This window comes from Ceratosolen solmsi, unplaced genomic scaffold (assembly GCF_000503995.2).
Source record: "Ceratosolen solmsi marchali unplaced genomic scaffold, CerSol_1.0 scaffold13, whole genome shotgun sequence".
NCBI lineage: Eukaryota > Metazoa > Arthropoda > Insecta > Hymenoptera > Agaonidae > Ceratosolen > Ceratosolen solmsi.
This window is the reverse complement of record NW_011948418.1, coordinates 6,507,981-6,535,507: the sequence shown is the minus strand read 5'-3', so window position 1 is coordinate 6,535,507 and position 27,527 is coordinate 6,507,981. Positions and strand designations below refer to the sequence as shown.

The window sequence follows — 27,527 nt, the reverse complement described above, 5'->3', positions numbered from 1 at the left end:
CGGGGGGGGGGGGGGGGCCGGGCGGGGCCGGGTGGGGGGGGGGGGATGTACGCGCGCGATGATCCAGCGGTCCTCTCTTATCCTTAATTTACATGAGGGCCGGAGCTCTTGCACCTGCGAAGCCAGAAGGCGCCCGCACGCGCCGTAACCGCCTGAAAATGCGCCGTCTATTTACCGGACAGCAGCTGCCGCGCGGCTCCGACTCTTTTTCTTCTTTCTCCTCTTTCTCTCTCTCTCTCTCTCTCTCTCTCTCTCTCCCTCCCTCTCTCTCTTTCTGTTAATCCACTCCAATGTTTGTCTCTATGTGTGTATGTGTGTGTATGTGTGTGTGTGTGTGTGTGTGTGTGTGTGGGTACCCGCGCACGCCTTAATTTTTGCGCTCGATCACGCGTCCGCTCCGCCACGCGTGGTATGTATGTATTCCTGCTTTTCTTGCTCCCTTTGCCCCTTTGGACCTCCGGTTTTTGCGAATACGCGCCCAGGTCCCAGTCTCTCTTCTTATTTTCATTTGGCTCAGGCACCGCTCTTATTAAGGGATCACTGGCGAACCCAGTGCGCCGGAATTCCTTAGATTGGGCGTCTCTTCGTCTTCTTTCTGTTTCTCCCTCGCAGCCGTGAAGCGACGCAACGGCCGCCGGTGAAAAGTGCCTCGGGATTCCTGGCACACGTTAATTCGCTTATAATTTGGAATGCTGCGAAGGATAAGTCGGTGTCCCGCGAAATTTTCTCGGCGTCCGATAAAACTTTTATCCGCGAAGGGGATAAATTTACACATTCCGCCGATGGAATTTCATTTTCCTTCGCTCGGCTCGGTCTCTCCTATCCCCCCCCCTCCCCTCCGCACCTGCTCCTCGACATTTTAAATTGGCCTTCTTGGCTCGACCATATTAATAAGTCGACTGGGTCTGAAATCACGAGGGCCTGTCCGGTACTTCGTTCCACGCGTCCAACAATCGCTGGAATCCTGCCCATAATTAAATCGGCTACTTTATAATCTCGATTGAGGATTCCGAGTTGGCTAATCTTAACGAGTCATCTCGATAATAGAGGCGAGCTCCCGCACGCTCGAATCCGAGATTCGCGGGCAACGCGTATTAAAAAAAATATTGCCGGCCTTAATTAAGGCGTCGCGCGTCCCCCGGCGATAATAAGGCGTCGCGATAATGGGTGGGCGGGAAGGGGCCGAGAGTGCGACGTCCCGAAAAATCGGCTGCACTCCTGTCGTGCGCCCTACCATTCTTGCTTAACGAGTTCTTCGCTCCGCCACTAGGCGAATACACAAAGATCGGGCGACGTTCGAAAGCACACGGGGAGAGAAAAATTCGGTTTCTATTCGCGTTCGAAGAAGTGGCGGCAGCTGCGTTTCCTTTATTGCGTTTCTCTACCATTTGTCCCGCCTCCTTGCTCACGCCGCGCTCCTGCCCTTCACGCAAATTTCACTCTATTCTCCTTTACATTCTCGTTTCCTCTCACCCTTACTCCTACCGCTCCTATACCCCCCCCCCCCCCCCCCCCCCCCCCCTATATCATACATAATATCTTGCCTTGCGTTATAAATTTTATTTGTTATAATAATGTTGCTGTAATAATACTTTTCTAAATTGTCAATTATTATAATTCTCTGGTAAGATTGGTAGCTAAATTAATGAAGACGTATAATTAATTATTAAAGTTCATGCGATGGATAATTTGATGTTTCCAAAAAACCAATAATTTTTACGAATGACAATATAAATTTTTTTAAATAACTTTTAAAGACAAAGCAATTTGATAATTCAGTTATGAGGATCCAAATATATAATCAATGAATAAGTTACAAAGCTAATATTGTGATACTTATAAACAGTATTTGTTATTACATATTTATTCGGTTTTGAACGATTATACGAAATGTAATGTTTAATATCATAACAATAATTTCTCACGCCCACCTCTGTAACCCACCCCCACCGCCACTTCCTCCAGCCTACTACCCACTCACTACTCACTCCACCCGCCCTCATCGCGCGGTACTTGCTCGCACTCGTTCTCTCTCTCTATCTCTCTCTCTCTCTCTCTCTCTCTCTCTCTCTTCGCCTCTCTTGCGCTTGCCTTACCGTCTTTGGCTGATGACTTTTGCCGGCTTTCACCCCATGCCATATTCTTTTTTACTTTCGATTCTTTTATAGCCTCTCATTCAAAACGTCTCTAATTTGATGTAAAAAAAAAAAAAAAAAACTTGGAGTGCAGTAACGGTAAGCAGAAACGGACATTTACGGTATTATTATGGTGAAAGATACTTTAGTTTAATTAAATACTCTACGTGTCGGCTATTTTGACGACATTATTTGGTGTTTGCAAGCATTTATTTCAAAAAAGTTAAACATTGAAAGAGAAATTGAAATTTGTACAGTTTCATGTGTATGGCAGAGATGATATTGTGATCTTAAAAAATTTGCACGTGCAATTTTACGAGAGAGGATTTTAAAAAAATTTCTGTAATACTAATAGCGCTCGTAAATTAAATTAACCTGTACATTTAATTAACAGCAAGTAAATCGGTATTCATAAGATTATAATGAAATTTTAATAAATTACAAGTAATTCTTCGATCTTTGAATATAGATAATTAGTCAGTTAATAAAAATAAAAACAAATTAACGACGAAATAAAGATAAACGAAAAAGTAATAATAATAATAATAATAATAATAATAATAATAATAATAATAATAATAATAATAATAATAATAATAACAATAATATGGAAAGATAAAAAGAAAGGCAGGAAGAAAATTAATGATTAAAGAAATTTGCAACTAACGCATATTGAAGCCATAAAAATGTTGCTTTATACATGAATGTAGCATAAATTGCAATCAAAAAATAAAATTAGCTACTCTTATTTCACTTTATTGATAATCACACTTATATTTTTACCATAAAAAGTACATTAAAATTCAAATATTTTTAGTAACAGTTCGCGGATAAAATTATGTCGTAAGGTTACTCTTACATTTTAGTCACTTTTTAATCTCATAACGTATTTTTCTTTTAAAGAAAAGCAGTATCGCAAGTGTTTTAAGTGGCATCACTTAGATGGCAATTATCATTAATGAAGAGGAAACTTAGCATTGAAAACAACCATATAATAGCATTTATCCAACTTATTATATATTTTATTTCCCTTGGCCATCCCTTCAGCAAGTCTTCTCTGGCTTTATGTAATGAAAAAGGAAGCAAAGTAAAACAAAAGCAAATAAACAAACGAAATAATAAATTTTCTTAGTAATTAAAGTATCGCGTAAACATTTTACATTTTACATTTGCGCATATTCAAAAGTTTTTAATTGAAAGTTTTATTATCAATGCTAAAAGTCCGTTTATTACGCGAGAACACGAATCGCGTGTCTGGCTCTCTACATATGTATAGGTCGGCAATTTTAAACAGCTGTACATTTTTCATAATTTTTATGTTCTTTCATTGGGCAGTTGTCGCATTCACAGCTGGTTAAAGCAACGTCGATCAACATCTGCTGTATAAAATGCGCTTAATGCACTCAATCAATATCTTTTCATAACTTTTTCACTTTTCATACGTTGAAACGCTCATCTATTATGATTTAGCCTTAACAACATTAATATACTTGTATAGACATTTTCATCGCTACCATTTCATCTTTATCAAGTGCAATACAAGTGTAGTGCCGCGCACCACAGCCACTTGTATCGCACTTGTGCTAAGTACCACACTAGTTACTTTGGACGCGAATTCTAAGCGAACGGCAATTGGCCGTTATATTTAGAATGACAATTGCATTCGCGTATAATCGAAGAACGACGCGAGTACCCGTCCATCTGTCGTTAATATCGTCAAGCATCACCGTCACAGCAATACCGCCGCTTCTTCTTTCCTCCCCCTTCTTTCTCCACCACCACCTCCTCCTCCTCCTCCTCCTCCTCCTCGCGTACGTATAACTACATCACTGGCCTCTCTTTTCATCTCCGCTTCATTCACCTCACGAAGCACCTGCCCTTCTGTGTTCGTGTGCGCGAGCGTTATGATTACCTCCTCTTCCTCCACCTCCGCCCATTCCCACTCCAATCCTCGTCCACATTTTCAGTAAGGATGGTTTCTTCGGAGTATAAAAAAACCTCACGATGGTTGAGCAACGTATGCCTGCCCTTACGTAATACACGTAAAACGGCAAGTTTTTGCCTTTCCTTCTCTACGATTACTTTTATTTTTGATTTCACGTTCGATCGAATATAAACAAATTTTTATGCTTTTCTCGTAGGTTAGCGAGCATTTTTAATTTTTAATTTTAAGCAATTTCATAATGTGATGAAAATTCGAAGGCGAACAATATTTCATTGTCGTATAAAAAAAAAAAAAAAGAAATTTTTTGTAAAGATAAAAAAAAAAAAAAAAAAATATATATATATATATATATATATATATATATATATATATATATAAATTCATTAAGCAACTTCTTATACAATTGTTTTGCGATAATAGTTATATCGAAGATTTTAATGGGAACTGAAATTTTTTTATCTTAATAATTAATAATGTATAAATTTTCATTGCCATCTTTTCTTCATTTTCAACAATTTTAATTATAAAAGTTGCATCATGTCGCAACTCCATACATACGATGCATTAATTTGAAACTTTATAATATCAACACATTTTCGAATAATTAGATTTAAATTATTATTCGAGCTAAAATGTAAAAACTTGCTAAAATTTATACAAAAAATGTAGCGTACTTTAATATATACATGAACTTCATCATGAACTTTTACACGAGATTTTTAAAAATAAAAATCTATCCTACAATAGAACAACTTTTTTTCTGCAAAGAATTCTTTTTTATTTTTATACGAACCGTTCGAACGACCGTGTATTATAGCATCAAAAATAGAAAATCGAATTTTTCGTTATTTTATTGAGAGAAAGCAGTCTCTTTCGGTGGAAAAGTGCTATGTCCATTATTTATACGTTTTAACGTACATACGTTATAATAAAAGTCGAAAATGTTGAAACTCAGAAAGAATTGTCTTTTATCTCGTCAACTTTTAAGTAAAATTTCTTATTGTTATCAAATTTTCCAAAACACAGTGTGCCTAGACGATTAGCATTTTATTCATTCATTTTTACCTGTTTTTTTTTTTTTTTTTTTTATTTTTTTTTGCATTTTTCGAAAAAGGCCACTTTAATTGCGATTAACTATTAATTAAATGGGTATTTGTAAACATTTATATGTAAATTATATACCACATTTGAATCTTAATTTAAATTTCCTATATATAATAGTGTGGTTCAAATATTTATAATGGAAATGACTCTTTTCAGACAAAATGATAATCAAATATTAATTGCGATTTTATGACAAAGCATAAAATCCATACATGAAGCAGATTTTGTGAATAAAAAGGAAGGCGGAAACTAAAAAATAAAAAATATATAATACAAAAATTTAGCACAATGTGGTAACTTTTAAATAGATTCTTTTATTTATTCATATGGCTCTATACTTCTATACGTGCGCTTGACAAGTTCAATAGAGGGTAAGAAAGTGGAGAAAAAAAAAGGAAACGAGTTTCCCGCGCTTGAATAAGTTAATCGATCGATGAAACGATTATCTTTCCCGCGCAGAGCTTGAGTCGCGTACATGGGAAGAGTAACTATTTTTAAATACAGAATAAATAATCCGTACCCTACCCTTCTTTAATAATAATATTCGGTCATTCAGATGTCGCCGGAAGAAAATCAACGATAACTTTAAATGGCTCTCTCTGTCTCTCTCTCTCTCTCTGTCTCTCTCTGTCTCTGTCTCTCTCTGTCTCTCAGTAACTTATTAAATAATCGACAGCTTTAAAAAGACTCGCACGCGATAATAAGACGTAATTGCGAGGGGCTCGTGTGAAAGAAGGCAATTTTAAATAGTCCATTATGATTGATAAATTGTTTACGAGTGAACGATACCAAACGATAAATCATAATTCAATCGAAGCTAGAAAATAAATTATCCGGCATTCGTGCGTATGGTCGTAATTCTGGTGTAATTATTTATAATGGCATTTCGGGAAGCACGAAGCTACGTATACCGAAACAATCAGTGCTCTTGACTTTCGTGTCCGCGTGTAATTGAAATATTCGTCATGGAGCAACGGTCTAGAAAATAACGAGGACTTAATTTTGCTTTTTGCAGCTGAGTACCATGCAGATCGAGGTTAAGTCGATCAAGTGCGAGGAGTGCAGACCCAGTAGAAATACAAAGCTCGACGACTCTTCTCTCCTGAAAAATGAGATTGGCCAGCGGCAAATCGAGGGCGACGACGTACGCGGTGATCGTCAGCAGCAGCTTCTCCTGCACCAGACGCGCCACGTCTATTCCCGCCTCCCGGCTACGGTCCACCGTCTCGACGAGCGCGTTAACAAGCTCGAGCATAAGATCGGCGTCGTATCGCGAAAGCGAGCACTTTTGGAAAAGCGACTCGCCTACAGGGAAAACGTCTCGAAGCGGGTACGTATTCTCGAGGAGCTGGGCCGCGACCTCACCGAGCGCTTGCGCAACGTGAGCGAGGAGTCCGCGGCGTCGAGCCGTTTCGGCGAGTCGGCGGTGCGGATGTTCGAGTCACTGGAGGCCCTCGAGGAGCGGCTCCTTAGCAACCAGTCCGAGACGAAGCGCGAGCTCGCGCGTCTCGACGTGAACGCGGCCCGCAAGGCCGCCGAGCTCTCGCTTACTCGTGAGGAGCTTGGGAATCTGAAGCGTGCCGTTCAGGCCTTGAGCGTGAGCGCCTCGAAGCTCCAGGAGAAGAGCGACGGCCAGCAGTCGGCGATCGGCCGTCTAAACGAGAGCGTCGGCAGGCTCGACCTCGCCGGTAGCATCGCCAGGGCGGCGAACGCGACCCGCGAACTCGAGCACGTGGAGGACGAGTACCGACTGATGGTCGACGCGCTACCCGGTAACTGCGAGAAGCGCGACGGGCTGAGCTTGTTGGCTCCGGGACCCGGGGCTCCCCTCCTCGCCGCCTGCAGAAAGGGCTGGATCGTAATCGGGCGGAGGACCGACGGCACCGTCGACTTCGATCGCAGTTGGAACGACTACGCGACGGGCTTCGGCTCGCCCATTAACGAGTTCTGGGCCGGGAACGAGGCACTCCACCGGCTCAGCCGCGACAACTGCACGCGGCTCAGGATCGAGCTCAACGACATCGAGGGCAACTACTGGATCGCCAATTACGAGAGCTTCGCCGTCGAATCCGAGGAGAACGGCTACCGGCTGAGGATATCCGGCTTCAGCGGCAACGCCACCGACGCTATGTCCTACCAGAACAATATGGCCTTCAGCGCCAAAGACAGGGACATGGATATCAGCACGACCGACTGCGCAGCCAATTACCACGGAGGCTGGTGGTTCAGTCATTGCCAGCACGCGAACCTCAATGGCAGGTACTCACTCGGACTGACCTGGTACCGCTCGGATATCAACCAGTGGATGGCCGTGGCCTCGACGGAGCTGTCTGTACAAAGGAAGCAGCAGTGCCTGTAGGGATAAATAATCGTTGACGAGGAGTCCGATAAATAAAGCGGTGGAGTTGTATAAGCTTTTTCATTTAGCGACAATAACGGTGTCGATCAATCACGTAAGCCGATCGAACGCTTCGGCTTTCCTCTTACCTTTAACTACAAATGATCGCCCTCGATGACAGAGAGTTTACATTTACGATGACTCCCTACGCTTTCTATTTATTTTTCGAATTATCATTGTTGCAGTTGTCGAGGACTACGAGAGTTTCGTGTATTTTAACATGCAATTTTGTCCGAAACATTTTATCCAATCTGACAATTACCGAGCGTCGTTAATTCTTCGTTCATATATTGAAAGTAGTAATCTATGATATCGTTGATATATTTATTAAATATAATGATAATGTTCGCCAATGCCAGTGACAGATAAATTTATCAAATTATCCGTTAACTCGCTAATTAATCCTATTTAAAATGCAGATAATCAAATATTTGCGATGGCGATTATGTATTTTACATTTTATGATAGCAATTGCATAATTTGTTAACTAAATAGCGTTTAAATTGTAAAGACTAAGGGTTATTATCGTTTAAAATACGAGCTCATCTGACATTCATTGTACTTAAATGTAGTTTTTAAGACACGTATTTCATTGTTCAACAAAGTGTTTGTATAAAGTTAGTCATCGAAGCGAAAAAAAAAGAAGAAGAGAGTAATGTATGAGCAGTGGATAAAAAAAGTTACACGCATGCCTGATTAATGGAAATACTAGTTCAGTTAAATCTGTAATTTGGATGACTTGAATATATTTTTATCATTACTATGTAACATAGCGCAAAGCCTCGTACGAGAAAGTATAATTAAATTGAAAATTCGTTAAAAATAATAAAACATATTACGCAGCCAAATATAAGATTTGGTAACAACAATTTTCAGCGAGTATTCAGGACATATGGTATTAGCAATTATCAAAACTGAAAGTGTAAAGAAATTAATTTGTAATATTATGGGATGTTAATAATTGTTCATTGTATTCGATCATTCATTCATTAAGAAATGAGCGAATGGCCATTGACATTTGAAAGAGACTTTCACATTCAATTATCAATAGTCAAAGGCTATTTTAATTTGGATTGTTAATATTTTTTGATGGATATTATTAGATAAATAGGTAAAAAAAAAGCAGATATTATCGATCGATCCATTATAAGTAATAATCAAAAAAGTAAATAAAATATTTACGTTTAACATAATTGAAATGTAATAGCCATATTATATGAAAAGTTTGATTATTTAAAAAATAATCATTAATTTGTATGTAGATGTATGTATAACAATAGTATATGACTTTTTTTTTTCTTTTTTTTTGTTTTGTTTTTTATTTTTGTTTTTTTTTATTTCGTTAATAATGATTTTTCAAGCATTATTATCTCAATAATAAGATTGTACGAAGCGGTTAAAATATCACATGTATTATTCTATTTTTTGATCCGCAATCAAAATGTTCGATTGCATTGTTGTTCTTTAGTCTTTTCTATTTATAATTTTTATGTATCGTACCTTTTTCAAGGACTACTGTAAATATGAATTTATTAATGACTGATTGCATTAGCATAATAGTTTATCAGCTCTAACTTATATTCCTACGCCAAAGATTTGATTGTACTCGTTATTTTTATGACGACGATAACGATATTAATAACTCTATTAAAAATTCTTATTACAGATGTGATTTTTTTACATGCTTTATAAATTATTCGTTAAAAATCGTGTAATAAACTCAGCAACTGGACGAGAATTTTCATTAGAGCATATTTGTCTGTGAATAGAGATATCTAGAATGTCATTAATTTTAACTATGATTACCACCTCGATTCTTACCATAAACAATACATGATATCTATTTTATTTTATGTATAAGTAGTTATGTAAGAATAAAATATTTTATACAAAACATTTTTTGATTATTATGCCATACCTGCACGCTCGCAAATACAATTTTTCAATCAAAGTTTTATGGTGTATGCAGGCAGCATCCGTGTAAATCACGTAACTCTTAAGCCAATTTTTTTCACAATTTCTCATAATTATAACGTAACCCTATTTTTATAAAAATTTGTATCACATAGTATAATGAATTAGTTATAAAACTTTTTTGTATCAATGTAGTAGCGTTGTTTTTAAATAAAGATGGTTTCATTATTCAAATTTTAAATTTAATTTCTAAACAGTATCATTACATCGTGCATTTTCAATTATATTTGAATATTAATTATTAATGAGCTCGTGATAAGATTTAATATCAAATAATATTATGTTTATGTAGTGTTTATTAGATTAGAAAATTGAAAAAGCGTTCGTAGCCTATCAGTATGTATATTAAATTTTTCTTTAACTATAATTTTTTACTTGCACTTTTTGCCTTTATTTTATTTTATTTTTTAGTACAATTTAGAAATTAGTAGAAAATTTTAAATAATAATGTCGGTTATCATTTTGTAAATTATGTATATCTATAAATTATGTAAGCCTACGTATAATATAATTCTTTGAAAATTTACATTTGTTTAACAGCTTGGCAAACTAATTGACTAATTTTCTTTTTGTTTTTTGTTTTGTTTTTTTGTTCCAATATAATTGAACATTGCAATTACTTGGCTGCAATTATATTTTGATTATATATTATTACTCGATTAATATGATATATATTTATGAGGAACCAATTAGAACAAGTGTCGTTCGTCCAGTATTTATATTTTATTACTGTGCAAATATAAATTTTGTAATTATCGTTACATACGTATGTTAATTATTTATTTTAGTTATATTCATTTTATTATATTCAGATTAAATGATAATACAAGCCTAATCATATTACGATTTATCGTTAAATAGTAGATATATTGGTAAAATATTAATTTAGAGAATCGTTAATAAAGTTGCATGAAAAACAATATAAGTTCATGATTTTTAAACTATCAATATAGGAATGTTCCAAGGCAATTTATTTTTATGATTTTTACGACTACATATAGGGAACAAACATAACCTTCTTTTTTCATATAAACATCATAAATGCTAAGTATATAATTTGTAAATATTTGTAAATTAAAACTTAATAAATTGTTTCATTTATAAAATATATATAAAACAAAAACAAAAAAAATAGAATAAATAAGGAAGGAATATAACATAAGTACGTATTAAGAATGAATATATTATTTAAATTATTGTATCTTATAGATGAGAGAGTTTGCATATTTTGTAGATGGAACCCAGCTTTGTGGAGGAGCATACTAATTGGGAAGATATGAATCGAGGAGACGATATTAATAGCGATGATCCATCAGAAAATCCTCAGCAAGTTCTTCAGGAGTGCCTTGATAAATTTAAAACTCCAGATTATATCATGGAACCTGGTATCTTTACACAGTTGAAAAGGTTTTATCGTTTGTGCATACATATATCATTAGCTCGATACAGAAGTTGTTGTAAAAGTAGTTTATAATACTTACGTATTTAGGTACTTTCAAGCTGGAGGTAATCCAGAAACGGTAATAGAATTATTATCACAAAATTATACAGCCTGCGCACAGATAGCTAATCTTTTGGCAGAGTGGCTTATCCTGGCAGGGGTAAAAGTAACAGACGTACAAGCCATGGTAGAAAATAATTTAAAAGACATGATTTTAAAAACTTTTGATCCTAAAAAAGCTGATAAAATTTTTACCGAAGAAGGAGAGGTATGCGCTATTTAATATTTAGGTATTTGATACGATTGAAAGATTTTTGAATTTATAGACACCAGCGTGGTTAACAGAAATGATTCAGCATCCGACCTGGCGATCTCTTATTTATAGACTTGCTGAAGAATATCCTGATTGTTTAATGTTAAATTTTACAATAAAGGTATTTGATAGTTTAGCTTAGTTTATTGGATTTGAGCGTACACAATATTTATATATTGTTAAATATTTTCAAAGCTTATTTCCGATGCTGGATTCCAAGGAGAAATTACGAGTATATCAACTGCTGCTCAACAAATTGAAGTTTTTTCACGTGTATTGAAAACAGCTATTGCTGGGTTTCTTCAAAATACGGAAAACTGGCAATCGAGTATTCAAGAATGCGCCGTTCGTAAAACTTGATAGATATCTTTTACATAATATATTTGTACATTCTAATGAAACTATATATTTTTAGAAAATGGTATGTCATGGTCAACATACTTATGTTTATAGTCAAGTTCTACTTCACATTTTGGCTCAAGAGACAAAGGGCGGATTTATGATGAAACGATTATCACAAGAAATTACTAAATGCGCTCAACAGAGGTAAGTTTATAAACAAATTTTTAAAAGTTTCACAAAATACGAAATCATCTCTATTATTTTAAATACATTTACTTTATATATATGTATATGGCATGAAATTAACATGTACTTATCTGCAGATGCACTCGGATATTCCATACATATGCGCTATCAATTAATAAATTTCATATATCATTTATACACTAAGCTACAGAATGATCGTAAGGCTATATAATTTATTTTTATTATGATACATTTATAGTCGACACGATGTCACTCCAATAACAATGGCTCTGAATGGTGCAGCTGGTAGTCCATCAGCTTGTCAAGCCCTTGCATCTATGCTATCGCGGAATACATTAAATCCTGCAGACATAACAGTTTTATTTAGAAATTATTCACTGTCGGAGCCACCTCCTACTGAACTACTACGGAATCCACAATTTTTAGGTGAAGAAAGTCATATTTAAATATAAAATTTAATCTTGGAAAAATTCTTTAATAATTATTGAATTTTATTTTAGAACTTCTAGTCGATGCTCTGTTTAAGCCTGGAGTGAAAATCAATCCTGAACATAAGTCAAAATACATTTATTTATTAGCTTATGCAGCTAGTGTTTATGAAATGCAAGCAAAAAAAGGTATTCAAAGAAAAGTCAATAAAGAGGATTTAAAAATCACGATTCAAGCAATTGAAAAAGTTCATAATACATGTAACACTAACAAAGGTTCGACAGAACTCATAGCAGAGATAAATACTCTGTATCAATGTATTCGGTAAAATTTCAATTAATTTTCAATCGATTAAACGAATAATTAATTGTTTAATAATACTTTGATTTAATTTTACAAAGTTAATAATTTATATAAACAAATTATTTACTAGTTTCCCAGTGGTAAGTGTCGGAGTAATAAGATGGGTGGAGTGTACAGTGACAGAACCGTCTTATTTTAAATTATGTACCGAACACTGTCCAATTCATTTAGCTTTATTGGATGAAGTTGTCGCTTGTCATAATTTATTACATCCTAAGGTTCTTCAACTTTTTATACAATTATTTGAAAGTAAACAAGATGAGTTAGAAATTTTAGTACAATTAGAAATGAAAAAAATGTTAATCGATAGAATGGTCAATTTACTTAGTAGAGGATGCGTTGTACCGGTCGTTTCATATATAAAACAGTGCTGGCAACGTGGAGACACAGATATATCCTTAATTAGGTATTTTGTTACCGAGGTAATAATTTTAACTTAAAAAACTACTAAAAATTTAATCGCAATGCAATACCAATTGCCTATGAACAAACTAAATTTACAATAATTATAAATATATATATATATATATATATAGTATGTATTACATTTTTCTCTAGGTATTAGAAGCAATTGCGCATCCATATTCAGGAGAATTTGTTCAATTATTTTTACCTATGGTGGAAAATGAAGAAATAACTGGAACTATGAGAGGAGATGGTGATAATGACTTAGTATCAGAATTTATTAGTAAGTACTTAAATATATTGACTCTATCAACATATTAAGTATTTGCTTTTGTCATTTCGTATATTATATTTGTTTCAGTATATTGCAAAGCTCAAAGCTCAAGTGTAAGATAATAATGAAGGGTTAATTTATAATTGTAAGACCAAATAAGTACAAATGGTGGGTACATTTGATTTAAGTTTTTTTTTTTTTTTTTATTTAAAAATCAAGTAAATCAAAATCATAACAATTAATAAAATTTTTCAGAATCTTCTGATGTATTCTATTTGATAATATTCATCCATTTAGTTAGATTCTGAAACAGGAAAATATGAAAGCGATTTGTAAAACATTTTTATAAATATAAATATACACATGTATATAAATACACAGGTATATATTAATACATGCATAATATAAATGTTGTTGTACATTATATAAATACATTTATATATGCATGTGCTTATATCAATTCTATAATAAGACTGACGAAAAATATCGAGGCCCACTGCAAATAAAATACTTCACCACAATGAACATAATTTGTTCTATAATTGGCATTAATCTTTTATAAACATAAATATCACTCAGAAAAATACACATTTTTTAAAAATATCTGTTATAATAAAAAGAAATAATAACTTAAAGTAACAATCGTAAAATTTAAACAAATTTATAATTTCTCATACAGTTATCTGTATTTATTGTTTTTAAAGTTTATATTTTATTAAAATAAACAAATTACCTCATTTTACAATGCTCTTGTATATTAACACATACTCTCTTGTTATTTGATTTTATTTTACATTTATAAAACAAAATAACAATAATTTAAATCCAGTATGCTATATCAATTGAATTATTTTAAATTTCGTTAAAATTGAAATCGATAAAGAAAATTACACTTATTGCATTATATTGTATTTCATAATACATTTCATTATATAATAAAAGCTATAATTTTACAAAAACAGGTGGAACTATTATCTTTATTGCTGATCTTTAGTTTTATTATTGGAGATGATGCACACAAAAATTACAATGTAAAATAATTGTTATTGCAAAAATAATCATTAGAAAAACAATTAATATAAAGTTAATATAAAATTAATAAAAATAATAAAAATGAAAAAATAAATAAAAATAATATTAATATAAAATTAATATAAAATTAATAAAACACAATTATGCATTAAAATCTTTTGAGTATAAATTAATAAAAAATCATACAAATACATGCTCTTTTGGTAATAGACTTACTCAAACTCATTTTTTGTGTTTAAGCTACTGTTTCGGAGCTGTAAGATTAAATTTTTGATGTTATATATAATTTATATAATGTATAGATTGTTTGTTAAAAAAAAAAAAAGAAAAAAATTTATATATATATTTTAATAAATCTTATTAATAATGTGATATTTAAATTAATATAATACTTCTACTTACTAAGTGGTTTTCCATCTTTCCACTGTACAAATTTGACATTAGTTTGATCTCGTTTCTCAGCATCGGCTTGCAAATCTGCTTTTAGAGCATGTCGAACAAGTTTAGCAGAAATTTGTGAATAATTGATGTAACTAAAATTATAGAAACTCATTGTTATTTAATAATATGTAAAATAACACTGTAATATAGTTCAATAGAACAATAAAAATGTAAGAATTAAATTATTATATAATAGGCATTAAAATAAAAATTTTTACAATACTGAATGAGACATATCGTTTTATCGTTTTATTGATTTTTAAAATTTAATTAATTAATACTAAAAGATGATTTACTTTAATCCTGCTTGCCTCCACCTCAACATTATTACCGCTTATTATTTATGAATTTATTTAAAAAATAGGTTACGTTATGTTCCTGGACTTGAGCTTATTCAATCTTTAACACGTATAGTCATGTATGCCAACCTCTTTCACCGGCTTATGCATTTGCATCTTTTCAAATTCTAACGTTGGCAATGACTCAATAGGTCTCATAATATTTCATCGACTACTGTGAAGATGGGGAAAATTTGAAATTGAATTTGGTTATTTGTAGAGTAAATTTAGTGCACAATACAAATGAAATTTATTTTTAAATATCCTGTAAATATGTTACTACACAATACATAATAAATTAACAATTATTAAAAATTCTTTAGTTATTCTTTATAACTTTATCTTTGTATAATTTATTTTAATTCTTTGAAATGTGAAGCTGCGATGAAATACATTAGTATTAGATATTTATGTACATTATTTCGTATATTTTTACTTGTCATACATGTCGATAATGAACTAATATTAAAATATTAATTAACAGTATTTGGTTATAAAGTAACCTAGAAAGCTAAAGGATTAAGAAAATTTTTCGAGCATGTATATTGTTAATTGAATATAAATAACTGAATAATAGATGTTTTAATTACTCTTTATTCAAATCAATACTTTTATTGTATCTAAAATTTGATGAGTATTAAATGATTTTTATTGCAGCAATATATTGTCAAATATTTTGAAAGATAGAAATGGAGAAAAAAAAGAAAAGTGGTTCAAAAAGTCATCGTTCGAAAAAATATGTGAAAAATAAATCTACATTATCAGATTTGAAGATTAGAAATCCATGTAATTGTGAGGCTACAACCCATCCACTTGTAAATAATTGTATTAACTGTGGACGAATCGTATGTTTAAGCGAAGGACCAGGGCCGTGCTTCTTTTGTGGAAATATTGTTTGTTATAATAACGAACCACTGCTACATTTAAATTTGACAGAAGAATTAAATGATCAGTCTAAGAGATCTATTGAAAATAAGAGTATTTCTGAAATTAATTCTAGCAAAACTCTCAAATTAAGAGACAAGTTACTTGAATATGATAGAGATTGTGCAAGTCGAACAAATGTTATCGACGATGAATGTGATTATTTTCAAACTAATAACAAGTGGTTATCTAAAAGTGAACAAGAACAATGGGAAAAGTTAGCATATGAAGCTCATGAACAAAAGCATAGATCACGTTTACAAAAGCCAATATCAATTGATTTAACAGGAAAGGTCCAGCAGACACAAGAAGATTTTCTATTAAAGAATTTTGAGGGATTAACGACTGTTCCGCACAAGAGAGAATCTAATATTCAACCAGAAGGGCTCCATTATAATGAGTATCAGTCTTTGGAAGGAGCTACGTATGTTACTACTGCAAAGTTACCTTCAAGTGTAACGGTTAAAAAAAATAATTTTAATTTATATCGTATACAAGATAGAGAATACTTAGAAATGTTAGACTCAGGATTATGTTTAAGTGTTCATCAGCCTTATGCTTCATTAATCGTTACTGGAATTAAAAAGTATGAAGAGCGTACATGGTATACACCTCATAGAGGTAGACTATGGATCGCTTCAACATCTAAAGAAATCGATGTCGAGGAGATAAAATTTGAAGAGGAAGCGTGCCAATCTTTACATAATGAAAAAATTGACTTTCCTAAAACATATCCAGTCGGATGTTTAATTGGATGCGTTAATGTTACCAATGTATTATCTCAAGAAGAATACATGGAACTGTATCCGGATAGGAAAACATCTAGTCCATATATATTTATATTTGAAAATTTTATTGAATTACCTATAAAATATCCAATACAAGGAAAGCACAAAATATATAAATTAGATAAAGTTATTCATGGTGCTGTATTGAACTGTTTGGAAAAGATGTCTATGCAAATGTCAAAAAAAGTTGCATAAATTAAAGTTACCGTTAAATCGGTTATGTAAGTAAAAACAAATAAAGTATGGATAAATTACAAATATAAATTTTGTTAAAATTATTTTATTAATGGTAAATATCATTTTATATTAAATGAATACAATTAATAATAGTTGGAAAATTAAATGTTTAGAAAATTAGATTAAAACTTTTAATTATACAATAAAAATATATCTTATACATTATCGTTTTCTTTTACAAGAACGATAATTATGATCACTTTCAGTATCACTGTCGCTATCAGATGAAAAATGTTTCTTATGCTTTTTATGCCTTTTGTTTTTCATTTTTTTCTTTCTCTTTTTATGCTTCTTTTTATGATCTTCTTCAGAATCAGAATCCGATGAGGACGATGAAGAACTTTCGCTCTCCGAGTCACTACTATCGCTCGACTCCTCTTTCTTATGATGCTTTTTCTTCCTCTTTTTCCTTTTTTCCTTTTTTCGCTTCTTAGAATCTTTTAATTTTCGTTTCAATTCCTTTTCTCTTAATTCGGTCAACGGTGTTATATAGTTTTCATCGCTATCCGAACTTGTACTACTTACATCTAAAACTATTTCCTTATTAGGATCAACTTTAATAAAGTTTCGACACTGATAGGTAAGATGACCAGCGTAGCCACATTTTTTACAAGCTGGACGAACATCTTTATTTTGTGGAATAAGCCTTGAAAGAAATTCTGGATCCATTTTGTGTAAGAAAATCTAAACTAAATTAATACAATTTAATGAATTATAATTCCATAGAGTAGCTCCATATTAGTTTACACTGTCAAATATTGCAATGGTACGTTAATGTAACGTATATTTAATTTAATTTAACTTACTTGGAAAATTAATATGGCCAATTATAATTACTACTAATAGATATATATATCACAGGAATTGATTGTAGCTCATAATTTATTAAATTTCCAATTATTAATCTCTAATTAAGATTAATTGGATTGAATTAATATACTAAAACATACTAAAGTAGGAACGCAAATTTCACAGCCATAAACTGTAAGATTAACGAATTACTCGTTGAAAACGTTATATATCGATTTACTAAATCGAGCACTTTCGACTGTGATATCTCGAAAGTACTGACATCTCGATATTGACGGTTGATTATATCAACATTTACAGAAAATTCAAATTTGTTATTTATCAAGGTAGTTTAAACATTTTTGTTTTTAATTGAAAAAATAGATTTCCATTTTATTTATAGTAACATTTTTCAATTTTTACGAGTCTAACATTTTATTTCAATTGTAAAATTCAAATATTGGTGTTTAGTAACATAATAGTTTTAAAATATTGTAGCTGATATATAAAATGACTTTATGTAATATAGAGATTTTCCACTCTATTGATTGTATTATTACAAATAATGTCATAAGTAATTAATATTCTTTTATAAAAAATAACGCTGATTAATTTGATAAATAATTCTTTATTTGATATTATTTTTATTCGTATATTCTTATAAATTTTACTACATATATATATATATCTTTTTTAAACATGAGCCGAAACGAAACATTTTAAAGTAATAATTAAAAATTTTCTGAAGCATTTTGGATATTTTTACAATTTTGTATTTTAAAAGAGAAAAGCATATAAGATATATATATATATATATATATATATATATATATATATATATTCAGCTATTTTTCAAATCTTAAATATAATTAAAAAAAGAGTTACATGATGCTTTAGTTATCATTTATTTTATCTTATAAATAATTAAATAAAATTTGTAAATTCAGATGGCTCACCTGCAGTATTTTCACTTATTATTTGTTGAAATCGTCAGAAGTGAGCAGCTGAAAAAATGTCATTTAGAGATTTCAAAAATATACTTTTTAATTATAATCGATGAAAGCTATACTTTATTATCTATTTCTAAAATTTACTAATAATATTAATAATGCAACATGCTTTTTTTTAAAGCATTATGCTGTACATCTATAAAAAAATCTACACGATTTTTACAAAGGTAAATCTGTAATTATAAAAATCTTATAAACTATAAAATCTATGAATAAAATCTATGTTGTTTTAATATTTAATTAAAAATTTTATTTAAAAACTGTATGCTAATACTTGGCTAAATCAATCTTGTATGGCTGCAAAACTGATAAAAATCTAAAATAAATGTTTTGTAAACTATGATACGAGATATTTTAAAATTATATAAGATAAAATCGACTTCCCAATATTGTTTTAGATTTTAATATCAAATTAACAAATATTAAAAATTACTTGTTTAGATAGGCAAATATTTTGAAATCTTTGTATTCTTTTTTTAAAATAACATTGACGTATTATTAAGAAATGTATTTTATACTTTATAAAGCTACAATGACAACCGAGTTTATTGCGAATTATAAATTAGTTGCGTAATCAATCGTTTTAATATCAAATTAACCATATTAAAATTATCGTTAAATTAACAAATTAAAATAATCGTTTTAATATCAAATTAACAAATATTAAAAATTACTTGTTTAGATAGGCAAATATTTTGAAATCTTTGTATTCTTTTTTTAAAATAACATTGACGTATTATTAAGAAATGTATTTTATACTTTATAAAGCTACAATGACAACCGAGTTTATTGCGAATTATAAATTAGTTGCGTATCATGACAAGTTAGCCCTTTAATATGCTTTTAAATCGTTTGATATTAACTTCTATAACATACGAGGACATTATTGGAGACTCAAATTGAATTCCTTGATGAAAATTATATTCATAGGAGATTGGTTATTTTCAAGAATACGGGAATGTTAGTAATAAAGCAATAGAATTTATACGTTAAAATTTTATTTATGAATTCATACTTTAAAGGGATATATAATGGACATATAATTAATTAATTAATCATATCCATGTAATTAGCTTGTGTAATATATTGATTAAAAGGCAAGTATTAATATTGAAAAAGTTTAGTGTTACGTATCTTTAGCACTGTGAAATGGGATCAATTTGAGTTCCGTGTAATCATTAAGCATAGAAAAAAAATTCACAATATGATGTTGTTGGTGATATTATCTTTTGGTAAATGAAAAAATTAATATTGAAAAGATTTAATATGTCTGGAAGAAAATATCAAAAGAAGAGTCGAAGACGTTGTGTACAAAGAGAAGTTTTTTATTACAACATTATAAAATCTATGTCGACATGCCGTGGTTCACGATAAAAAATAAATCACTAAAACGAAATACACTATGTGGTGACAGGATATTTTTTTCTCATCTCATCCTACGTTCGCGAACATAAGATTCGCGAATATTATCTTTTGTTTTCATATTGTATTCCATCATTTCTTTTCTAATCCGTTCAACTCAATATTAAGCCCGGATAATTCACAATCTATACACATTCTTTATCGTATTTTCATTGAAGACAATTATTTCATTAATCTTTCTTTCTTTTCTTATTATATTTGAAAGTTTGTATCTGCCAGTTTTCTTTTATTTTATTCTAAACCATATAATACCGGCATAATTGCTCGTTCAAGACTTCGTTAAATCTATTTATCATTTGCTTGCTTTCGCGAAAAATACATCAATGAGAAATACATTTAGTATAAAATAAATACAATCACATAAATATATATGTTTATATGTATATGTATGCAGTGTAGAGTACTTTTTGGTTTTGTATAATAGTATAATATTCGAAACATTAATTATACATATATATGTATATACATATATATATATATATATATATATATATATATATATATATATATATATATATATATATATATATATATATATATATATACATATAAATATACATTTATTACATTATGCTACAAACTATAGATAATTCTTTTAATTATGCACGTCGATTATTAATTTATTGCATGACCCGCACGCGAAAAAGATCAAGCAAAAAATGATTTTTATATATTTATTATCACGAAAATAAATTTGTTTTGCAACTATTATTTTATTCAGATTTTGAATGTATTTCTTATTTAAATTAACGAGTTCTTCGTTAACTTTTTAGCCTGACCTTTTTTTTTATCATTATGCTTTAATTAGCTTTCTTTTTCTGCACATTGTAATTGTTTAAGAGCATTTAACTTTAAATTAATTATCTTTTACTACACTTAATTCGTTTATATCATTACACTGACTAGATTTACACGACACATGTTACATAAATAATACATTTTATTCTTATAGGCATATATATAAAAGTGAATAGCTTTACCGTAATTCGAATCATCTTTATTATTTACTTATTCCTTTTTATATTGCAAAGTTTGTCGAAGAGGCGAGTTAATTTATTTATTTTGTTGTTGTTTGTTTCCATATTTCATTATTTTTTGTGATATTTCATTAAAAGTAATGAAAATACATGAATAATGTACGCATAAAATATGAATATTTTAAGTAAATTATCGACATATAATTTCAATATCATAAAGCAGTTACAGTAGCCCATTAAATCATATAAATTATCGATCGAAATTTTATTTCAGCAAAAAGATTGTCGAACTGGTTATTTAATTATTTATTAGTAGTTAAAATTTAATTAGAACCATTTTATAGGTATTTTTGTTCATTAGCAGTTTATATTTTTACGTTTGATTGAAACACACTACGGAACAATTTCAGTTCATTTATTGGCTCACATAAATTTCTTCAATTATTTATTTATAATTAATATATACCTCTTTTATTTATGTATTACACTTATGCGTTAAATAGTCATTTTACGAATCAATACATAGAAAATTTTTTATCATCATAGTATCATAGCTAGTTTTTATTAACTATATTATTATATTAAGTAAGTTTATGTGAAAAGATTTCTTTTTTAATGCATGTACGCTTCACTTTCAAGTCTGTTTTTCGTATCATAGTTTTTTTAATCCTGCAGTTTCAGAAAAACAACAGTTTCATTATTGTTAATTCGTGGTCCTCGAAGTTTCGGCATTTCTTTAATTCTTATCCGTGACTTAGAAAAAACTCGAACACATAAGAAAATTTTTCATCTCATGTTTGATTCTATAAAACATTCGTTCTTTTAGTTATATATTTAAATATTTTTTCAATTTATTATACCTGCCAGTTTTCACCTATTTTTAATAACCTTGGCGTTCTTATTTTTTGCGTTCTATATATTATCATTTCATAAATTTTAATTTCACATTCTTTTTTTTTTTATTTTCTCTTTTATCGTTATATATTTATACAGAAGTATGCATTAATTTCTACTCTATTTTTTTTTACTCTATTTATAATATTCTTAAATTTTATTTTCTAATACATCCATTATAATTATTACGCTATGTTCTAAGGAACTAGGACTATCAAATGTATATGAAATGTTTCCCTTAGTATTGTTTGAGTAAAAGATGACAAAACTAATTTATTTTATTAACTGTTTCTTGCAGTATGGTTTTTTTTAAATTGTGCAAGACATAATTGTCTACGTAATTTGATTTTTAATCCTATGTAATAAACAAAATATTGTGTTTTTTTTTTTTTTTTTTAATAATATCAATCAAATTATGTATTTATTATAAAAAAAAATCAGCAAATACTAAAGGGTACATTTATGTTTCTACATCTAAAATCTTATCTAAAACTACTTTCTACAATGTACAGTTTCATCAGTGATGGATTGACGATTAAATATTTGTTATATTTTCCTTAATTATTATAAATTCAAATAATTATATAGGATAATAATGAGCTTTTAGTTTTTTTTTAATTTTTTTTTTATTACAGAATCAATCCGTCATTAATGAATAATATATAATCTTTATTTAATTAATAATCTTTACATTACAGAATTTATAAAAGAACGACAACAATCCTTTTTATGATTCGCTTCCTTTTTTTTTTCTTTTTTTTTTCTTTTCTTGATTTACACATCAAATATTACTGAAATTATGTTTACTTATGACGGTGAAAACAGAAAATATAATCTTTTAATAATGTAGAAATTTTACACAAGTACAATAAATATATTTATTGGTTACATTGAAATAATATTAAAATGTTTTCTATTTAACATAAATTAAGGGGACAGTCTTTTAATCATCAGTGAACTAAATGTTTACACTTTTTATATATTTACTTACAAAAATAAGAAAGAATTTCATACAACTTTCAATTGAACATATCGTAAGTACAAATGTCAAAGAATATTCATAATATCGAAAGAGTCGACGATTTTTTAATTACATATTACAATTACGTGGAGTTAAATTTTTTAAACGGCAGTTTGCGTAAATTGAATATTTTGCTTTTTATATAATAATGAAATCATTTGTATTTTACATTTATAAAATAGATATTATTATTATTAAAGTATAGCATTAATATTACAATTGTGTAAGAACTTAACATAAATTTAATAAATTGAATCATATACGTTCTTTCGACTATTTTTTAAATGTATTTTTAGATTAAAATATAATTATATTTTATATATAAATTCTTTTACACTGTTGTACGATTGCGAGAAAAATATACATGAAAACTGATAGAACATTAAATTTTTATTTAAATATCATAATGCAAGATAAAATTGAGTATCTTACTTTTATTTAAAATTACATAAGTAAAACTCATTTAAAAGAGAAAACAAAATTTAGTCTTTTGTATTCTTAAAAATTAATTCTTTGCGTATACATATATTTAAGTGCATTAGAATATATTCATTTCAACTGTCCCCTTAACATATAAAATTCATAAATAGGAAAAATATTATCACATTCAATAATCGCCTTACTCTGTGGTTACACTTACAATCATCATAATCATTAATTAGTTAATATGTTATTGTTATTCATAAATGCTGTGTGATAGGTTTGAATCGGTTTGTTTTATCAGCATGTATAAACAAATATTTATTCATAATTATAGGAATGATGGCGAATCGGAATTTAACAGAAAGTTGAATATTCTCTATGATTTAAATTATTTTTTATTTTTATAATATAATTCTAGCATACTGGTCCCATTGATACACATATTTATGTAGTTATTGATTTATTTATTCATTTATTTTGTATTTTTCATCAGCGTTGTTTACGAATTTAATACCTCATCCATTAATATATCTGTTCTATTTTTTGGAGTTTCAACAACAATTATAAGATTATTTGTAATGAAAATTTATATTAAAAAGACATTCCTTTATAATTAACAAAAGTAAAATAATTTAAAGTTCAAAAAGTTATTCCGATTATATAGCATTAAACTTCAATATTGATCTTGAGTTTTCAATGTAAATATAATTTTATTCAATGCTATGATCTATTAAATATAATGTTAATTTTTTTTTACTTTATAAATAAACATACTTTAGTTCTTTTTAACGACAAATAAAGCAATTTTTATATTCATTTATTTTGTATTTGTGCTGATTAAATATTAAATGATTAATATTAAATGAAATTATTAAATAAAAACGGAAGAATCTATTTATTACATTTTATGGTATTACTTTTAAAGTATTCCATCCATCATGTTGTAGATTATTTAATATAATTAATAAATGAACTTAATTTATATGTCCTCAATATAATTCTAATTTATCAAGTTTCAATGTACTTTTTTGTTTGTAAATCAATGTTTCACGATCATATTGAACGAATAGTAAGCATTGCTTGAGGAAAAACCGAAAAGAATATTGGAATAATACGCAAATAAAATACTTTGCATTTTTTGTGAAATTTTGGATATAAAATTTTCTGCTCATACTTTCTAAAAGTAGTACATAGATATTTAATGTTACAAGTAGTACGTAGGTATATAATAATTGATCAAGAGTTCACTTCTATATAAAGTTAATGCAGGTAGAAAATTTTTGACTACAATTGATGACAATAAAAATAGAGCACATGTGAGATTTCTTGCTAATAATTCTTCTTTTTTATAATCTCTCATTTCCTCTCTCTTTAATAAGACCTTGCACTATATTTTATTCACTAAAATAATAATCTAAAATATTAATAATTATTACTTGAAGAGATCACAGTTTAACAGAAGGCATTGGGTACACAATAATCATCATGTTTCTTCACTCCAATAATATTTTGTTTCATGTATATTATAGTTATCTTTTAACAAGAAATTTTGCATGTTGATTTGAATTCGTAGTTTAATTTAGAAAAATTCTAAATATGTGTAATAATATATATTACAGACAATTTTTCTCTTCATTTGATTCCGTTTTTGAAATTATACTTTTTTGCATTATTGGCTTACTCTTGTAAATAATTAAAAGTTGGTTAATATTAACTTTATAATGTTAATTTTTTTCTAATTAATTAAATATATTATTTTAAATATTATGTTCTTTAATTTATTAATACTTGTACACATTATATATTTAGTCGATAAAATGAACATATAGTAATTGAAAAAATTATACCCTTAATGTTTTTATATCAAAGTTTTATTTGGCAAATATTTTCAATTTATAATTATAAAGTCATTAATTTGAATAAAATATAATATAATTTTATAAACTGAGTATTTATTAAATATATAATAAATCTTATTAAAAATTAATTATTTTTCATTGATTTGTTTATGAAATAAATACGGCATCAATTTAATTAGTATGTACAATATATGTTAATTTGCTAAACAAATATGTTTATTAATTAATAAAAATAGATTTATTATTTAATAATAACTTATTATTTGAAGATTATTCAATTTTTAGGTGATTAATTATTCGTGCTCATTAAATTTTACATGGTTGTTTATGGCAAAATGTTAAAAATAACCTATATTTAATATCAATTACATGGAAATCTGTTGCAGTTATTCGAAAAATGTATCAACATAGTTAATTTATGTATTATACGATTTATACTAGATTAAGTAGAATTTTACACTAATTTATTCGTTATTAATAGTAATAATAATAATAATTATATCAGGGTCATAATCATATTTATTAGAATTTTATTATTATTTTATTATTTTTATATGGATTCATATAACGAAACATTTCGATAACTTTAACGAACATGTTTGGGACACAAAAATTTGATTTAATTTGTATGTAAAATTTCATTGTACTGTGAAATATTTAATGTGACGATAATGCATTTAATTAATGAAAGAATATAAAATTTGGAACTGAAATAATTGAAATGTATGGGGCAGTTTATGTGTTTGCACGAGTGTAATTTTGTGTTTTTGTTAGACAGCGTCGTGGTATTACTTTTTTCCACTCTTCGTTTCGAACTGATATACATTTAAAAATTATAGTCGCCCAAAGAACTTCCCCTGAGAAAAAACTTGCAATTCGTGTTGTTTCACAAGATTCCTTATAATTCTCTGCATAACACTGTATTCTTGGTCATATATAACGTGATACACATATAAATATATTAAAATGCGATGCCAAATTAAAGGCAACGAAGATGACCCCATCAGAATTAAAAAGATAGATAGATAGATAGATAGATAGATAGATAGAGAGAGAGATAGAGAGAGAGAGAGAGAGAGAGAGAGAGCGTGCGTGCGCGTGTGTGTATGCTTGTGTGCGAGGAGTAGGAGGAAGAAAGTGAGGGAATTTGGAGATATAATCGAGTATTGAGTATGACAATGGACGAGTTACTGTCATTATTGTTTAACCGCTCGTCACATTTATAAACGGCACAGTAGTGTGAGTGTGGGACTATGAATCTTTTTCAGTTTTTTGCCAGTTAATTTATTATATGTCTGATATTGAAAATCAAAAGAATGAATTGGTGCATGTAAATGACGTTTCACGGCAGATAAAGAATTTGCGAAATTATCCATAAAAATGGATTGGATTGTTTGACTTTTAGATAAATGGTAACTAAGATAATTTGTAGACTTTGTACCACTTAAATATGATACTGATTAATAATAATTTGACACATTGAAATGACAGAGGCTTAATAATTTCACAAATTCATTTGTATTATGTCGATATATTATGTATTGTATGTTGACGTATTATGTGAATATAAAAATTATCGTTACAAATAATTGACATATTTTTCTACATGTAATTATTAGTTAAAATACTATTAAAAGAATATCATGAATTATGCATTACAAGGATTTTATAATAAATTTGCCATTGAATTTTGTTTACTTATAGTCTTATATGCTTTAATTTTTATTTTATTCGTTAAGTTAATGAGATAAGCACCGTAGAATTATTAAATTATAATATATTATAATAATTTATAATATATTTAAATCTGGTGCCGGAATAATGAATAATTTAAGCGTTCTAAATATTTTAATTTCTATTGTAATCTAATTGCAACATTAGCCGAAAAAGATGATTAAATATTAGAAATATGATAGATATTTTACAATCATCCAAATTAAGAGAATTCAAGATTACGTTAAAACATATATGTCTATTGTAAATGGCGATGAAAATCGACGCTTTTAAAAGGTTAAGTTGTATTCGACGTCTGTGTATTAAAA

At 29.1% G+C, this 27,527-nt stretch overlaps 5 protein-coding genes across 6 annotated transcripts in view; 3 read left to right on the top strand and 2 right to left on the bottom strand.

Annotated features, from left to right (window-relative positions):
- LOC105360176 (protein scabrous) overlaps nt 1-8,446 on the top strand; it is a 19,978-nt gene extending 11,532 nt beyond the window's left edge. Inside the window, exon 3 of the mRNA XM_011496995.1 lies at nt 6,200-8,446. Coding sequence (XP_011495297.1) covers nt 6,200-7,543 — 1,344 coding nt within the window. The 3' untranslated portion in view covers nt 7,544-8,446. The remainder of the gene's footprint in view (nt 1-6,199) is intronic.
- A 2,344-nt stretch (nt 8,447-10,790) lies between these two features.
- On the top strand, nt 10,791-13,726 carry TH1 (negative elongation factor complex member TH1). Its single transcript, XM_011496994.1, has 11 exons — nt 10,791-10,963; nt 11,046-11,265; nt 11,324-11,431; nt 11,506-11,655; nt 11,726-11,856; nt 12,098-12,285; nt 12,360-12,612; nt 12,722-13,073; nt 13,210-13,339; nt 13,418-13,498; nt 13,586-13,726. The coding sequence occupies exons 1-10, from the start codon at nt 10,791-10,793 to the stop codon at nt 13,450-13,452; spliced, it is 1,740 nt and encodes a 579-aa protein (XP_011495296.1). The 3' UTR covers nt 13,453-13,498; nt 13,586-13,726.
- Nucleotides 13,727-14,722: 996 nt separating this feature from the next.
- On the bottom strand, nt 14,723-15,245 carry LOC105360174 (ATP synthase subunit epsilon, mitochondrial). The gene is made up of 2 exons (XM_011496993.1): nt 15,100-15,245; nt 14,723-14,895 (listed from the first exon to the last, which is right to left on the bottom strand). Exons 1-2 carry the CDS (start codon nt 15,126-15,128, stop codon nt 14,757-14,759), a joined length of 168 nt encoding a protein of 55 aa, XP_011495295.1. The 5' UTR covers nt 15,129-15,245; the 3' UTR covers nt 14,723-14,756.
- Nucleotides 15,246-15,792: 547 nt separating this feature from the next.
- On the top strand, nt 15,793-17,083 carry LOC105360173 (activating signal cointegrator 1). Its single transcript, XM_011496991.1, has one exon. It carries the CDS (start codon nt 15,831-15,833, stop codon nt 17,046-17,048), a length of 1,218 nt encoding a protein of 405 aa, XP_011495293.1. The 5' UTR covers nt 15,793-15,830; the 3' UTR covers nt 17,049-17,083.
- Nucleotides 17,084-17,220: 137 nt separating this feature from the next.
- Nucleotides 17,221-17,920, bottom strand: LOC105360172 (protein SREK1IP1). Of its 2 annotated transcripts, none has more exons than XM_011496989.1 (2): nt 17,897-17,920; nt 17,221-17,779 (listed from the first exon to the last, which is right to left on the bottom strand). In XM_011496989.1, exon 2 carries the CDS (start codon nt 17,757-17,759, stop codon nt 17,253-17,255), a length of 507 nt encoding a protein of 168 aa, XP_011495291.1. In that variant the 5' UTR covers nt 17,760-17,779; nt 17,897-17,920; the 3' UTR covers nt 17,221-17,252. The 2 variants fall into 2 exon arrangements, with proteins under 2 accessions (XP_011495291.1, XP_011495292.1); XM_011496990.1 differs by having other exon boundaries at nt 17,221-17,774; nt 17,897-17,915.
- Nucleotides 17,921-27,527: the final 9,607 nt, after the last annotated feature.

Coding starts and splice junctions, on each gene's coding strand:
- TH1 (XM_011496994.1), top strand. CDS start 10,791: ATGGAACCCAGCTTTGTGGAGGAGCATACTAATTGGGAAGATATGAAT. Junction 10,964..11,045: donor ATCTTTACACAGTTGAAAAG/GTTTTATCGTTT, acceptor TTACGTATTTAG/GTACTTTCAAGCTGGAGGTA. Junction 11,857..12,097: donor ACTAAATGCGCTCAACAGAG/GTAAGTTTATAA, acceptor ATACATTTATAG/TCGACACGATGTCACTCCAA.
- LOC105360174 (XM_011496993.1), bottom strand. CDS start 15,128: ATGTTGAGGTGGAGGCAAGCAGGATTAAA. Junction 14,896..15,099: donor TGGAGGCAAGCAGGATTAAA/GTAAATCATCTT, acceptor CTATAATTTTAG/TTACATCAATTATTCACAAA.
- LOC105360173 (XM_011496991.1), top strand. CDS start 15,831: ATGGAGAAAAAAAAGAAAAGTGGTTCAAAAAGTCATCGTTCGAAAAAA.
- LOC105360172 (XM_011496989.1), bottom strand. CDS start 17,759: ATGGATCCAGAATTTCTTTCAAGGCTTATTCCACAAAATAAAGATGTT.